At 43.4% G+C, this 17,319-nt stretch overlaps 2 protein-coding genes across 2 annotated transcripts in view; one reads left to right on the top strand and one right to left on the bottom strand.

Moving 5' to 3' along the window:
* LOC144695502 (butyrophilin subfamily 3 member A1-like) overlaps positions 1–7,408 on the bottom strand; it is a 67,164-nt gene extending 59,756 nt beyond the window's left edge. The window contains 2 exon segments of the mRNA XM_078566378.1: positions 6,104–6,188; positions 7,115–7,408. Of these exon segments, the coding sequence (XP_078422504.1) occupies positions 6,104–6,161 (58 nt within the window). The 5' untranslated portion in view covers positions 6,162–6,188; positions 7,115–7,408.
* Positions 1–17,319, top strand: part of LOC144695628 (butyrophilin subfamily 3 member A3-like) — a 267,537-nt gene that overhangs the window by 52,350 nt on the left and 197,868 nt on the right. The window lies entirely within an intron of this gene.

The raw sequence follows: 17,319 nt of genomic DNA, 5'->3' as shown, positions 1-17,319 counted from the left end.
TAATTGTGCTGTAAGGTCTAAGGTAGATAGGATCTCAGTTAATATTTGATATGAAAGACCGTGTCCCTGGGTGGGACTTTCCGGTCTTGCCGAAACTCAATGGACTTCTGGCTGCCTTTCCAAATTTTCCGTTGCTGCACATGATGGGTCCCGCCAAGGGTGGGACTGGAAAACCCTGGCCCCTGACTGTCAGACTCCCCACATTGTGTCTACCTAGACTATATGCTCAAGTGCAGTTAAAGGAAAAGTATGTCTATTATGTTATTCTAGCATCCTTTAATGCTATAGAGAGAACTATAATGCATGCTTATGCCTTTTAGTTGCCCCTTGTTATGTTCAGATATTGATTAGCAGGAAAGGGAGAGTGCAGAATTAAAGACTAAACACATGTATAAGTGAAGTGAAGAGAAAGAAGGGAACTTGGTGACTGTGGAACAGAAACATGTTTAACAACAAATAAAAGGAAAAACTTGCAGAAGAGTGGAGCAAATATATAAACAGTAGATCTCCAATGACATTGTTCACAGTGAATAAGCAGATACAGTAATCCCCTGTTTAGAGCACTTTCTAGTAACGTATTTTCGTTTTACAGCTGTTTTCATATAAGGGAACATTTTTGAATAGCACTGCCAAGCAGGACCTCAATTTTCAGCTTAATACATCTGGTAAGCCTGAAAGGACTGAATGGACTGCTCCTGTTACTATGGGCTGGACTTTCACAGAGTCGGGAATACTCCGGAGACTTTTAAAATTGGCAGGCAGGACCTGGATTTGGAAGTCCCACCTCCATTTCCAACCGTTCCCATTTTCGCCACTACAGATGAGGGAAACCCCAACCCCAAATGGACCATTTAAATTCAGTGCACAGGACAAGCAGATTGATTTTCGCTCCAGGAACGACCTCACCCCATAGTGTGTGTTCCATAACTTAATGGTGGAGATGTAAATGCCTGTGAAGGCTGGATAAAGTGTGTAGAACTGTCAAGGTGTCAAGTTATTTAAATGGCCAGCCCTTTAAACTTTAAAAGTTTAAACTTTTAAAAGTTTTTTTTAAATAGTGAAGTCCGTAACAGATACTTAGAACTTTATTTTATTTCATCTCAGCATGGCTCCTGGTGTCTGTCCATGGGGGATACTGGGTGAGGTGGCATGGAGGGTGTAAGGGCAAAGGGTGGTGGGTGGGGAGACATGGGTTGGCATTAAGTAGGCATAGGGATATAATTAGCTATGGGAGATGGGTAGAGGGCATAGGTTGGCACGGAGGTTGAGAGGGCCACAGAGGGATGGCTAGGGGGCTGAAGTTAGCATGGATGGCGAGTGCGCACGCACATGTGCATGTGAGGGCTGAGGGCTACAGGGCCTAATATTAAATGAAACAAAGTCCCAGAACACTGCGGCAGGCCTTTTAAGCAAGCCATTTGGGTACTCGGCAGCTCCTATGACTGGCTCCAAACAGTTTCCAGGAGCGGCAAGCCCGACTCCAGCCCACAACTGCTCCCCACAGGACGAAATTCCCATCCTTGCGGGCACATTTTCCAAGGTGGGTGTGCCAAGCTGGGAAATGTCCCAACTCCTGCTATCCACCTCGAGGATGAAGTGGCAGTTCTTTATATCCATGTTCCAGTCTGTCTTGGTGGAACAATGAAATATTTCAACTTGTCCTGGTGAGAGGTGACTCAGCCCTATTCTCTGCTGATGGTGAAACAGGAATGATTCCTAGGCTCTCTGATGGGACAGAGACTGATACCTGGCCTCTCCCTGTGGGATGGAATCTTTCTGTTCCTGTTTGCCCCCTCCTCAAGCTGTTTGCCTGCAGCTGCTCTGGTCTGTATTGGTGATAACACTGGGCGGAGCCAAGTTTGCCATCTTCACTGGGCACTGCCCACTAATAGCCAGTAAAAGCACCTGACTTCAGGACTGGTAGTGATTCCAGACTCCAGGCCTGGTAAGGAGCCTGGACTCTGGGCCCAGCAGCAATCCCAGATTCTGGGCCTAGTAGCAATACCAGATTTCATGTCAGGTAGCGATCCTGGGCTTTGGGCCAGGAAGCGATTTCAGATTCCAGGCTCAGGGCTGGTAGCAATCATGACTCCAGTCCTCTTGGGAATCCTAGTCTCCGGGCCCGGACTACCCGGACTCTGGTGCACTGACCTCTACCTCGCAGAGGCTGAACGCCAGCTCACAGACACTTCCTACCACCTCCCCCTGGACCATGACCCCACCACTGAACATCAAGCCATTGTTTCCAGGATTGTCACTGACCTCATCTCCTCTGGAGATCTTCCCTCCACAGCTTCCAACCTCAGTCTCCCAACCTCGGATGGCCTGCTTCTACCACCTACCCAAAATCCACAAACAGGACTGTCCCGGCAGACCGATCGTGTCAGCCTGTTCCCGCCCCACAGAATTCATTTCTTGCTATCTTGACTCCATTCTCTCCCCTTGTCCAGTCTCTTCCCATCTACATCCGCGATTCCTCCGACGCCCTACATCATATCAACAATTTCCAGCTCCCTGGCCCCCAATCACCTCTTCTTCACCATGGACGTCCAATCCCCCTACACCTCCATTCCCCACCAGGATGGTCTGAGAGCTCTCATCTTCTTCTTCGAACAGAGGCCCGAACAATCCCCATCCACCACCACTCTCCTCTGTCTGGCTGAACTTGTTCTCTCATTGAACAATGGGTATCCACATGGGCCCCAGTTATGCCTGTCTCTTTATGGGGTATGTGGAACATTCCTTGTTCTAGTCCTACTCAGGCCCCCTCCCACATCTCTTCCTCTGGTACACTGATGACTGCTTTGATGCCACTTCATGCTCTTGTCTGGACATGGAAACATTTATTAATTTTGCTTCCAATTTCCACCCCTCCATCATTTTCACATGGTCCATCACTGACACTTCCCTCCCCTTCCTTGACCTCTCAGTCTCAATTTCTGGTGATAGACTGTCCACCAATATTCATTACAAGGCTACCAACTCCCACAGCTACCTCGACTACAGCTCCTCACATCCTGCTTCCTGTATGAACTCCAACTCATTCTCTCAGTTCCTTCACCTCCATCGCATCTGTTCTAATGATGCCACTTTCCAAAACAATTCTTCTGACATGTCTTCCTTCTTCCTTAACCGAGGTTTTCCACCCATGGTGGTTGTCAGGGCCCTCAACCATGTCCGGCCCATCTCCTGCACACCTTCCTCTCCCTCCCAGAACCATGATAGGGTCCCCTTTGTCCTCACTTATCACCCCACCAGCCTCTGCATTCAAAGGATCATCCTCCACCATTTCCCCCAACTCCAGCATGATGCCACCACCAAACACATCTTCCCTTCACCCACTCCTGTCGGCATTCCCTCCAGGACACCCTGGTCCACTCCTCCATCACCCCCCAACACCTCAACCCCCTCCCTCAGCACCTTCCCGTGCAACACCTGCCCCTTTACTTCCCCCCTCCTCACCACCCAAGGGCCCAAACACTCCTTTCAAGTGAAGCAGCACTTCACTTGCATTTCCCTCAATTTAGTCTACTGCATTCACTGCTCCCAATGCGGTCTCCTCTACATTGGAGAGACCAAACGCAGACTGGGTGGCTGCTTTGCGGAACACTTCGGTCTGTCCACAAGCATGACTCAGACCTCCCTGTCGCTTGCCATTTCAACACACCACCCTGCTCTCATGCCCACATGGCCGTCCTTGGCCTGCTGCAATGTTCCAAAGAAGCTCAACGCAAACTGGAGAAACAGCACCTCATCTTCCAATTAGGCACTTTACAGCTTTCCAGACTTAACATTGAGTTCAACAACTTCAGATCATGAACTCTCTCCTCCATTCCCACCCCCTTTCTGATCCCCCCTTTTTTCTAATAATTTATATATTTAAATGTATTTTTCTTTTCCCACCTATTTCTATTATTATTTTAAAATTTATTTCATCCATTGTTTTATCTCCACCTTGTAGCCCATTTCAATCCCTTCCCCTGACCCCACCCCCACTAGGACCATCTGTCACTTGCTCGTCCTACTTTCTACTCTTAATGTCACTATTAGCACATTCCTTAGCTAATATCACCACCGTCAACACCCCTTTGTCCTTTTGTCTATGACATCTTTGGCAATCTCTTCTTTGCCTCCACCTATCACTGGCCCTCTATCCAGCTCCACCTGTCCCACCCCCCTCAAATAGCTTATTTTTCACCTCATTTCTATTTTTCTTTAGTTCTGAAGAAGAGTCATACAGACTCGAAACGTTCACTCTGCTTTCCTCTCCACAGATGCTGTCAGTCCTGCTGAGCCTTTCCAGCTATTTTTGTTTCAGATTTCCAGCATCCGCAGTATTTTGCTTTTACCCAGACTCTGGGCCTGATGCTCACTAATGGTGGAGCAATTAAAAATCAGGGATGCTCAAGAGGCCAGAATTAAACGATCGCAGATATCTCAGAGGATTGTGGGGCTAGAGGAAAATACAGAGATAGGGAAGGGTGAAACCATGGAGGGATTTGAACAAGGATGAGAATTTTAAAATCAAGCCATTGCTTGACCGGGAGCCAATGTAGGTCAGTGAGCATAGGGGTGATAGATGAACAGCACATGGTGCAAGGAAGGACATCAGCAGCAGAGTTTATAGAGGATAGAATGTGGGAGGCCTGTCAGGAGTATGTTGGAATCGTCAGGTCTAGATGTAGCAAAGGGTTTCAGCAACAGGTGGCCTGAGACAGGGAAGAAATCAGGTAATGTGACAGAAGTGAAAATAGGTGGTCTTAGTGATGGGATGATTATAGTAGATTTAAAAGGAGAAAGGGACAGCACCCAAATAGTTAAAAAAACAGCTAACATGGATACCAGGAGGGGAAGTTGGGTGGTCAGCAATTCAGTAGCAATAGGGTTGCAAGAGTAGGAGATGGGTCTAATAAAGATGAGCTTGAAGAGGGTATGAGGGGAAATATGAGAGAAACGTGAGAAAGATGTGAGTTCAGAGCTAGGGAAGGGGGAACTTTAGAGCAAGTCTGGTCCAGTGGGCTAGTGGAAGGGAGGCAAGTGACAAAGGCAGCTGATTGGATGGTCTCAATCTTAGCAACAAGTGCATGAGCTCCTCACACTCATTGCTGGAGGTGAAAGTAGAGGGATGGGTGGATAGGGTTTAAGGAGACAGTTTGTAGTAGAGAAAAGTATTTAGGGGTTATCTTTGCATTCTAGGATGATCCTGGAATAGTGAGCAGTTTTAGCAGATGAGAGCAGGGCCCAATAGTGCTTCATGTGGTGTAGCCGGATCTAGTGGTGAATGGTTAACCCAATAGTCTGCCATATCCATTCAGGTTTGCATCCCCTGGACTTAATAGACATGAGGAACAGCCAGGGGGAAAGAGTAACTATTTTATTGGAGACTGGGGTATCAAAGGCGGAGTTGAAGGTATGGTTGAGTAAACCAGTAGCTGCAGAAATGTTGTGGCAAATGGAGGGCTAAAGGCTAAACAGGTGAGATTTTGAAAGTGCAATTGTCAGTGAATTAGGGGATAGTTTCCGCAACCCCCACCCAGTAGCAGATACAGAAGGAGGTAGTGTTGGGATGTGAAAGGGGGATGTGGGTGGAGAGTGATACAAGGAAATGATTGGAGACAGCCATATCTGTGATTGATACAATGGGAGTAGCTCTCTATATGAAATATAATAAACACTCATCAACTCTTCTAGCCTGTAACTTTAAGCTCTGTGAGCTACATTTAGCTCAATATGAGCATTTTCAATTCATAGAACATGAAGATTCCCATCACTCCGACCCTCACCACTCCTCCCTCTCCTTTCAGGTAAAGTATGAAATCTTTACCTCATTGCAAATAGATGTCAGACTCTGCATACGTCACTCCTGCAAAAGAATCTTAAGATGTAGGTTGCTCCTGAACTGCCTTTCTAACCTCCAGTCTGAAGCTGTTGAGTGGCTTTGCGAAGCAAGTCTACTGGCCAAACAACTGTTAAATTCTGAAACAGCTGATGCTAAGTTTACAAAGTCAAATTATTAAGTTAAGAGACAATTCCAGTTGCAGCAAAATACAATGTTGTTTATTGCATATTAACTAAGTATAATTACATGAAAAAAAATCCTTACCATATATGGACAGTGGAACCCCAAAGAGTAAAAGCACGATGAGGTCAACTCCTTCCATCTTTGAGAGACCTTAGAATAACCATCCCTGATACATAGAAAATCAATATAACTCTCATAATGTGTTAGAAAGCTTATGTTCTGTGGGTAGTATTAACATATCATTATTAAACAGGCTTTGTGTCACTTCTAGCAAGTCACTTCTGGTTAAATGTAAAACAGATTTAACTATTTAATGGCCAAATTCTATGAAATTATTCAATAATTCTGAAAATATTCTATTTTGCAGATTAATAGAATTCGGCATTCACATTTTAACTTTACAGAATATTAGATTTATTTTGTAACAAGAGAAAATGTTTTTATATAAAAACAGCGCGCGTATCCTTTTAACAGGGAGGCCAAGGTAAAAGTTCCCCTAAAGAGATGTTCGGACAATTGTCCAAAAGTTTGTTCAGAGTGGAGGTTTTCGGGACCATACGGAAGAAGAGAGAAGTGGAGAGGTTTAGGGAGGAAACTCCGGAGTTTCGGGCCCAGGCAGCTGAAGTCACTGCTGTCAATAGTGGAGCATCGGGGATGGGAGAGAATGTCATCGGAGGATGGTTTTAACACAAGAGAAACTCTTCAATTCATGACTTATTTCAAGAAAGGAGGCGCCGTAACTATCTAGAGGGTTGAATTATTTGACTTTAAATATTAACATCAGCGAGTAAAGTTTCATGTAATGGCCGACACAAGATTATGTTCCTCCTTTTTATTTCCATCTCTCTTCCTGGTCTCTGTGTTTGTCTCTGACGGTTTAATGTGTAAAATTCCCTCTGCCTCCCGTTCCCTTATACTGATAGGAGCCAGTTCCAGACTCTGTTAAGGTGATTAGAGACATTTTAGAAAGTTTCCAACTTTTCACTGGACAATCTCCTTGTATTTGATCGGGAGCTTTCAGCCTGAATAAAAACCACCCAATCCCACTGGGAATGGACCCTTCCCCGAAATTAAAGAATATTTGGGACTCACCTCTTACTTTCCCACAACCTGATCGAACATTTTCCGCCTTTTTCCAACAGATCTGTAAAAAGTAAACACGTTCACAACAGCTCGTCCCTCTCTGAAAACTTTCACTTTCGCTTTTCCGTGAGTTACCGAATTGAGTGACGGTCCCTCGTTTTGAATCAGTCTGGAATCTCACATAAATTGCTATTTAGTAATAATCCCCAGATAATTAATAACGTGTCACCTCAAAGCACGTGTTTAATTAATAAAGTGAAGACTGAGAATATTTCACAGCAGTACCATAATTTTCTGGGCAACGTTCTTTTGACTTCTAACCCTTTGACTGCACTATGATCTGCATTGGGCAAGAACCACTTGTCATTCCAGAACATTCTACCTCAATCATTAACCCACAAGTGAATTTCACAGCCTCAATACTAAATCTTGCATCTATAGCCCTTTCTACTTGATTTCATTGGAAATAGTCTATCTACCCATAAACTGCATTGAAGATGAGAAAGATAAACCCAGATACAAAGTGGACAAAGTTATGTTGGGCTTGACGCTGAGCTACCTACCATTCTAATCAGGAATGAATGTCTTGTTTGATTTTCTGTAATCCTGACCCATCAACTGGTTTGTTTTTACTTTATTCTTGGGGTCTGGGTATCACTGGTAAGTAATTTTTAAAAATTCATTCACATGATGTGGGCTTCACTGGCTGGGCCAGAATTCATTGCCCATCCCTAGTTGCCCTTGAGAAGGTGGTGGTGAGCTGCCTTCTTGAACTGCTGCAGTCCATGTGTTGTAAGTACACCCACAGTGTTGTTAGGGAGTTCCAGGATTTTTACCCAGTGACAGTGAAGGAACGGCAATATATTTCCAAGTCAGGGTGGTGAGTGACTTGGAGGGGAACTTCCAGGTGGCGGTGTTTCCATCTATTTGCTGCCCTTGTTCTTCTAGATGGTAGTGGTCATGGGTTTGGAATGTGCTGTCTAGGGAGGCTTGATGAATTCCTGCAGTGCATCTTGTGGATGATACACACTGCTGCTACTGCACATTGGTGGCATAGGGAAATGTTTGTGAATGTGGTGCCAATCAAGCAGGCTGCTGTGTCCTGGCCGGTGTCAAGCTTCTTGACTGTAGTGGGAGATGCACACATCCAGGCAAGTGAGGAGTATTCCATCACACCACTGAATTGTGTCATATAGATGGTGGACAGTCTTTGGAGAGTCAGGAGTGAGTTACTCGTTGCAGGATTGTCACACTTGGTCAAATGCAGCTTTGATGTCAAATGCAGTCACTCTCACCTCAGGAGTTCAGCTCTTTTGTGCATGTTTGAACCAAGGCTGTAATGAGGTCAGAAGCTGAGTGGCCCTGGCAGAACCCAAACTGGGTGTCAGTGACTAGGTTATTGTTAAGCAAATGCCGCTTGATAGCACTGTTGATGACCCCTTTCAAAACTTTACTAATGGAGAGCAGACTTATGGGATAGTAATTGGCTAGGTTGGATTTGTCCTGCCTTTTGTGTACAGGACATACCTGGGCAAATTTCCACATAGCTGGGTAGATGCCAGTGTTGTAGCTGTTCTGGAACAGCTTGACCATCCTCATTTACCTGGGAAGATTGCAGTGGGCCTTACTGAAACACTGATAGTGGTTTGATATAACTGACTGCCTGGCTAGACCAGTGTTCTCAAAATTCTTTGGTTGAAGGACCATTTTTCAAATGATGTAGTAATCACAGACCACCCTACCCACTTAAGTTATAATAATCAATGAAAGTACCACATGTAAAGAACATTTTAATTAGTTTTAAGAAAGTCACTATTTGCTTATGGATGTCAGTGCGAAAGCTGTGCCAGCTTCTCACTGCAGTGTTTGTCTATCCTTGGGCAGAGCAGAGAGCGATGGAGACTAGAGAGAGGTCGGAGTTCAGAGGCCACCAACCACATTCAGAAAAATCTTAGTGTGATCTCAGAGAGAAGTAGGTAAGTGACTAGTTGGTGAATATTTTTGCTTTAAAATCAAAATTGAGAAATTAAAATTTCAATTGGATTACTCTAACAGGAAGAGAATTTACAAAGTATAATCAGAGCAAATCTAGAGGTCTTTAACTGGTACAGTAGTTTAAACTGGTACTTGGAGATAAGTATTGTATTGAATTTATAGCTTAACTACTTAATATAACCACAAACAGTCATTGAGTGATATTATCAAACTTGAAACCTAATTAGTTAACTAGAACATAATAAAGATGGTAGGGCAGACATGTTGCACCTGTAGCATGTGGGAGCTGGTGAACACCCATTTAATTTATTCTGATGCCTTTACATCCTACCTAAAGTATGTTGCCCAGAACTGCATGCAATACTTGAGTGGAGACAAACTAGTTTCTTACACAAGTTCAACATAACCTCCTTGCTCTTATACTCTATGCTTCTATTAATAAAGCCTAGGATGCTGCATGCTTTATTCACCACTGTTACCTGCCACCTTCAAGGACTTACCTACATATACACATTCAGGTTACTCTGCTCCTGCACCCCATTTAGAGTCGTACCTTTTGTTTATTAGTTCATCATAAAAGTGCTGCAGAGACATTTTGGTGACCTGACATGGGCAAAGTTTCCCTGTTTGAAACTAGGCAGATCATCAAAATTTAAAAGTAGTGCTGCTTTTGGCATTCTAGAATGCTCCATCCTGTCCAGCAAAATTGTCAAGCCTCAGAAGTAATAATCTCTAGATTTCCCCCAGTGCTACTTCTGAGTGAATACAGAAACTGCAGGATAGTGGAGCTGAATGCATGGCTGGAATGATGGTGCAGTAGGGAGTCCTAGGTCATTACCACTCAGTAAAATAGTTCTTCCTCATTTCTCCTATATCTTTTACCAAAACCCTTAAATCTATGTCCCCTAGTCCTTGTAACTTCAATTAACAGGTATTGATTTTCTTTTCCTGCCTTATCTAAACCTACATTATCTTGTCCATCTCTATCAGATCTCTGCTCAAACTCCTTTGCTCGAAGGGTAACAACCCCAGCTTCTCCGACCTAACTTTGGCTCCAGGGATGAGGGATTTTAGCAACATTGTTAAATCTCCTCTGTACCCTCTCAGAGACCTTCACATCCTTCCTAAAGTGTAGTGACCACAACATTCTAGTTGTGGCCTAACCAGAGCTTCATAAAGGTTCAGCATAACTTCCCTACTTTTGCAGTCAATACCTCTATTTATGAAGCTCAAGATCCCACACTTTGCTAACTATTCTCTAAATAGATATATGCATAAGATCCCTAAAGTTCTGCTGTCTCTGTACACTTTTAAGAACCATGCCATTAAGTCTTTGTTGCCTCTCTATTCCTTCTGCCAAAATGCTTCATTTCATAATTCTGTAATAAATTCCATCTACCACTTACCTGCCCATTCAGCTAGCCAATGTCCTACTTTGGCTTCAGTTCTGCCGAAGGGCCATGAAGGCTCGAAACATTAACTGATTTCTTCTCCGCCGATGCTGCCAGACCTGCTGAGTTTTTCCGGGTAATTCTGTTTTTGTTCCTACTGCAGTCAATTGGTATCATTCTCATCGTTTGCCAAGCCTCCAAGTTTGGTATCATTAACACCTTTTGAAATCTTACTCACTATTCCAAAATAGAAGTTGAGAACACTACTATCATCCTGCAGTCTGGAAAACAGCCATTTACCACAACCTGCTGTTTTCCACCCACAAGCCATTTTTTAAAATCCAAGCTGATGGTGACTGATTCCACATACCTCAATTTTGTTAACCAGCCTTTTCTGTGGTATTTTGTGGAAGGCTTTCTTCAAATCCATATGGACAATATCCATTGCATTCCCTTCACTAACCTGCTCTTGTTACTTTACCAAAGAATTTCAGTTACATTAATCAAGCACAATCTGCCTTTTAAAAATTGGTACTAGCTCTCAGTTAACTCAAACGTTAAGTGCCTGATGTTTTCTCAAACATTACCACCATCTCCCTCATTTCTAGGGAAGTTTGAAAGATTTGACAAGCTCCTCCAGTTCCCTTTGAAACCTGGATGTAAAATCATCCAGACAAGCAACTTACCCTCTTAGCATAGCCAGCCTTTCCAGCACAACCAGTCAATCAGTCTTCCTTCTATCCATTACTTCTCCCATCTGCCTTTCCACTGATTTTTTTTCAGCAGCCTCTTCCTTAGTAAATGCCAATACAAATCACTCATTAAGTATTCTAGCCTTACCCTGCACTATTAAGCAGATATCGAGGTGTCAGCTGTGGCTCAGTCCATAGCACCCTCGCCTTTGAATCAGAAGGTTGTGGGTTCATGTCCCACTCCTGGAAACCAAGAACTGTGATTGTACTCAAAAGAGTTGCAATCTGTGACTGTCGATAACTCGAAAGAGTTTCAACAAAAAAAAAAATTAAGCAGATATCGAGGTGTCAGCTGTGGCTCAGTCCATAGCACCCTCGCCTTTGAATCAGAAGGGTTGTGGGTTCATGTCCCACTCCCGGAAACCAAGAACTGTGATTGTACTCAAAAGAGTTGCAATCTGTGACTGTTGATAACTCAAAAGAATTAAGCAGATATCACCTTCTTTGTCCCAATAAGCCCCACCTACCTCTTACTATTTACATGCCTATTTATATCAAGTTACCTTTTATGTTAACTGCTGTTCAACAGGTGGTGATTAGCCTAATGCCAAACCAGACTGCAGAAGACATTGAGGGTCACAACCATTTGTATTGTCTAACCACAGTTCAATGCCAAACCAGCTCCCACTCCTTGCTTCTGGACTCTCTCCCTGTCCAGAAGCCAACACACTACTGGGGCAAAACCTAGCTCTTAAATACAGTCTTCAATAAGCATCACCTGCTGTTAATTATCTGAATCCTGTCCTACATTATTCTTAAAGGGACCTACATTACTAACATTGTCAACTGCCATTCTATTCCCTGACTCTCTCTTTGCCAATCTTATTTTCCTCTTCACTTCCCCTCTTCACTTATTGTATTTGGCCTGGTTCTTGCTAGAAGAGTTCACCTGATTGCATCATACACCCTCTTTTCGGTTTCATCATATTCTCTATTTCCTTCGACATTCAAAGAACCCTGACTTTGGTGCCTCCACCTTACCCTCTTGTTGGAATGTAACTAGCCTGTATCTGAAACATTTCCTCATTAAAGATTACCCATTGCTCCTTTACAGTTTTTCTCGAAACAACATTGGTTCCATTTTGCCCTGGTTAGCTCCTCTCACATCCCACTGAAGTCAGCCCTCTTCCAATTTAGAAGTTCTACTTTGTGTGTTCCTTTCTCTTTTCTATTATTAACTTGGTCAACTTGACCCACCTCATTCTCCAGCATCAGATTCAGCAATGCCTCCTTCCGAGGTGAATCAAGAACATACTGGTCAATGAACTAGCCCACAAGGGAGATCATGTGTAGATTGTCATCAATCCCCAAAGGTGTCAATTTGCTGTAGCATTATGTTGGGCAATGTGCCTGCCAGAGTTGAATAGCTGGAGATATATGGATGCAGCCAGAAGTGAGTGTAAGGCTAGGATCAGTGGATTGTTTGTGAGGAGTATGTGAATGTTAAGTGTCTTGGATGCTAGGAACTGCGGTTTGGTGAGCAGTGCATCACATTAGAGTGAGAGGTTGGTGGTATGGTGGGTATGAAATGTCATTTGTAAATTCATTCAGTCCTTCAGGACCTGTGTGAGGTCACTGGAGCTCTTCCAGAACTGCTGCCAGGTCCTCAGGGCCAACTCCTGACCCCCATAGCCACTTGCTCTCACTTACTTCAGAGGACTTGTCTTGAGGGTTTTCTGTCCACCTATGGAAATATGATCTCCCTCCTCCTGTCCATGCTGATGATGAGGGCCTCCAGTATCACATCAAGGAAATCTGGGAGCTCATTCCCTGACCTGGTATTTCATCTAATGATTGTTGCAGTCTCATCAGTGGTATTCAAGAGCAACTTCCTATGAAACAATGCAGCTTCCTTTTAGATGGCACAGAATGCATTTAAGAGGCGGAGTACATGTTAGCCCAGTAGTCTACCAGGCCCCCCAGTTGAGTGTACTGCCAGTCAGTGGCATGGATTACCTGGGCTACATGCAGAAATCACTAAAATGAGAAGGCAGCGGAACGAATGGGGAGAAAACACACTCAGACCAATTTTCTCTCACATCTCCCCAGATCCCCCACCGCCTATCTACCATCACCCCCAAAATGTCTCCCTGATCCCCGGTGAATCTCTGCATCTGACCCCAGCAAGTCTCTCTGCCCTAATTCCCAGTGAATCTACCACCCTGCCCCCGCCCCCAACCGACCCCACCAATGAAATGATCCCAATGAGTCTCTCCTCCAAATTCCAGTGATTCTCTCCAATTCTCTACTTTTTCTCCAACTCTGTGACCCTGGATATGGAAACAGCGAATCCCTAGCTCGAGGTGTCTGAGGATCTGAAAAGTGTGTGGTGGACCAGTACTTTGAGGAGCCCCCCTGACACTGCATAGAAGTTTACAGTCTGGGAACCTGTGCTGGAATCAAAGGGATTCACATCTGGGAAGTGGAGGTATCAGGGAATCGGCATTGGACACTGGGAGTAGCTGCGGAGCATGTGGACAGGAAGGGAGATCAGAGAATGGATTCTGAACCATCCAGCAGTCTGAGGATCAGTTTAATATAAAGTCCTCCCCAGTCAGTTACATCCCCGGGAAGGTGAGAGGTTATCTCAGTTACGAGTCTGGAACAGTTTCATTTTATCGTGTGGACATCAAGTCCCATCTCCACACCTTCACTGGAAATAAATTAACGGAGAAGATTTAGCCTTACTTCTGGACCTGAGATGTAAACAAACATCTGCTCCGGTTCTGAACTGAATCTGTAAATTAGGTGGAGCCTCGGGCCAGCCACATCATCCATGATGTCAGAATGTCCATACCCATTTAGGGCCAGGAGCAGAGGTCAGGGGTTGGAGGTTCAAGATTGTCATTAACAACAGTTTGTAAATGAAATGTGTGCATTGTAATTTCCAAATTATGCAGTCCTCAGGAACTGCCCTGGTACCCTGTGTGCAAAACAGCTGAAGCGGCCGAGGCTGGCAGGTGTCAGCAATACTCCTTCCCCGACTCTGCCCTGCATTGGTAGGGAAGACTGTGTGATCAATAGCAGAGGCACCCCCCAATGATCTCCATTGGGGAGGGGGAGCACCACCATGGAAGGAAGATGTGGAGGAAGAAGAGCACATAGAGGTGGGACTCCTGAATACAGTGCATGTGCCTAGGACCATATATGGCACTGCGCCCACATTTGTGCACCTTATAGAGAAGGGGGAGAGATTGTAACAGATCTTCCAATGCAGGGCAAGAAATGAAGTGTCTGGAGAAATGGAGGTCTCAGTCCCTCTGCACCTGGTAGTAAAAGAAGAAACTACTGCTCCTTGGAAGAGGAGGATCATCCTGTAAAGGAGGGTCCATGGAAGATCGTAAGAAATAGGAGCTGGAGTAGGCCTTTCAGCTCATCGAGCCTGCTCTGCCATTCAGTAAAATCATGGCTGATCTGATTGTGGCCTTAACTCCATTTTCCTGCCTGTCCTCTATATTCTTTGAACTTCTTGTCAATCAAAAACCTATCTAACTCAGCCTTCAACATATTCAATGACCCAGCATCCAGAGGAGTTACACAGACTAACGACCCTCCGAGAAAAAAAATTCCACCTCATCTTAAATGGGAGATCCCTTATTTTTAACTGTGTCCTCTTGTTCTAGATTGTCCCATGAGAAGAAACATCCTCTCAGCATCTACCCTGTCAAGCCCGCTCAGAGTCTTACATGTTTCAATAAGATCATTTCTCATTCTTTTAATTTCCAATGAGTATAGGTACGACCTGCTCAACCATTCCTCATAAGACAAACCTTTCATTCCAGTAATCATCCAAGTGAACCTTTTCTGAGCTGTTTCCAATGCACTGTTTAATTTGATTTATGGGGTACAACTCATTTGCAATAAATCCACAACTGTGAACTATTTAGTACATCATCTGGAATACACTAGACTTAACCTACAGGCAAGACTGAACACTTCCGATGGTAAATTCAAAAGATTTATGACAATTTAAAAGGTGGAAAGGTAACAAGATAAAAAGATAGAAGAAAAAGTTTAACAGTAAAAGGAGAAAGCTTAACTTAACAACTAAACAGACTTCTGACAGCTTCCTCAGGTGATCAAACCAAAGGTGTGAAGTGATGATAACCTCTGGTCACTCAATACGCGGATAACATGCTAACAAAATGGCTTCCCAAAACCTTCATTTTTATACCCTCAGCTCACATTTTATCAAGAACTAGCCTAACTGTCCAACAATAATTGAAAAATTTAACCGTCTGCTGATTTATAATTGGCTCCTGACACCTGTGAGCATCTCCTGATGCAGTAATACAATGGGCTACTCAAAATGTTTCATACTTGAATAATGCCCCATTCATTACCCATCTTAATGTAACTTTCCAGGGTCATGAAGGCTTTGGTTTCATCACACCTTATCTTACCAGTCTGTTTGAAAAACACATCTTACAGTGTACAGACTTCTCCTAATGTACAATTACTGTATTTAAAATCAAATGTTAATCAGTTACAGGCTTATATTACCAGCCCTACCAATACATCTATTGAGTGATTACTTATCCTTCAACTGTCCCACAATTGCAGCTCGCTACTTGTTCCATCATTACTGGCTGGTTTCCAATAATGCAGTAACTGGTTAGTTTTTAAAATGTCTCCTAGGTAATGAATGGGGCACTATTAGGTTAGTTCAAAATGGCGACTAACCATGTTAGTTTACTATACTAAATGACATTTTGAATTAGACTGCAAAATAGTCAAATCACACTAAAATTATTGGTTTTAAAACTACCAACAGTCCCTGGTTGAGGGTGAAATATATTGTTAATATGTTGATCCCTCACTCTTCACTTTATCTCACGGTTTCTATTGGGTGTCAGAAATGACCTCCAGCTCAAATCAGAAGTACGGATTTGCAATATCCTGATGAGGACCCTCAAGTAACAAAGGATGAAAATAACGACAACTGTGGTTGTCAGTTATACGAACACAAGGATGGTGGAAATAGTTCTTACCCGCGGTGTTCACTTGCATTGACAATAGTTTCTCTCAAGAGGCAGCATCAGTCCTGGGGCTTCCATCCCTGTTTGTAAGATGTTGATCCTTGAGGAGTAGTTCAGGAAAAACATGCATATCAGGATGTAGAGAATCAGGATCTACATCTGTAACAAAACAAAGTTTCACAGCCTTTAACTGTTCCAGGTGATACCATTTCCTCTCTTTACTTTTGCCTTTCACAGTGGTAACATGTTAGCCCATTCAGTGGGGTGATCTGTACACAGATCTTTCAACGTTGTTTATAAAGTTCAATTTTACTAATTTGACAAGTATCTTGGTGTTTTTCTATCTTGATTGTTTTGAAGCCAGTTCCTCTATGGAGTATGTGTCAGTGCCTTGATGAATCAAGGATGTTGTCTCACTCTGTTGGTGACATTAACCATTTCATGTTGTTTGTCAAGTTGTTGCACATGACTGAGACCTGTTCTTGAGCGCATTCCTCTAAATATCCCCTGACCATTGAACCAGCCCATTTTTGAACTGATTTCCTGCATTCTGTTGGTTACTTCACACGTAACACATCTACACATGTATGCAGTGTCTCAACATCATGCCACACACTCTTGACATTCAGATGATCTTATCAAAAGATCTTGAAGTCTTTGCTTACCTCTCCACATATGGTCCTGATGTTTCTGATAGTGGCCAGACGATCAAATTCAGTTCTCTTACAAAAAAAATCCTAGGCAAGGACACAAATATCTCCCAGAGGAATCTATCAATTTACTAGCCTTATCTATTCTTTCCTTCCACTAGAATATATTTCAACACCAGATTGAGATATCCCATCGAAATACATTCAAAATAGATTATTCCAATTTGGTGCTTTTTCTGTCTCTACCTTCTAAATGTTTTCCCATTCTATTTCACTCAGGAGTCCTAGAGAAACTGCACAGTCCAACAAAATATCCCCATAAAACAGAAATCAAATATTCCTATTCGATTCCCAGCATTAGCGTATTTTGCTTGTTCATTATTTTAGATGACATTTCAATTTCTCAAAAGCAACTTACTAAATTACATTAGGAAATTTTTAGATTCA

The sequence above is a fragment of the Cetorhinus maximus genome, chromosome 21 (genome assembly GCF_964194155.1).
Source record: "Cetorhinus maximus chromosome 21, sCetMax3.hap1.1, whole genome shotgun sequence".
NCBI classification, from domain to species: Eukaryota; Metazoa; Chordata; class Chondrichthyes; order Lamniformes; family Cetorhinidae; genus Cetorhinus; species Cetorhinus maximus.
Note: the sequence above shows the minus strand (reverse complement) of the source record. Positions and strands in the feature narration are given on the sequence as shown.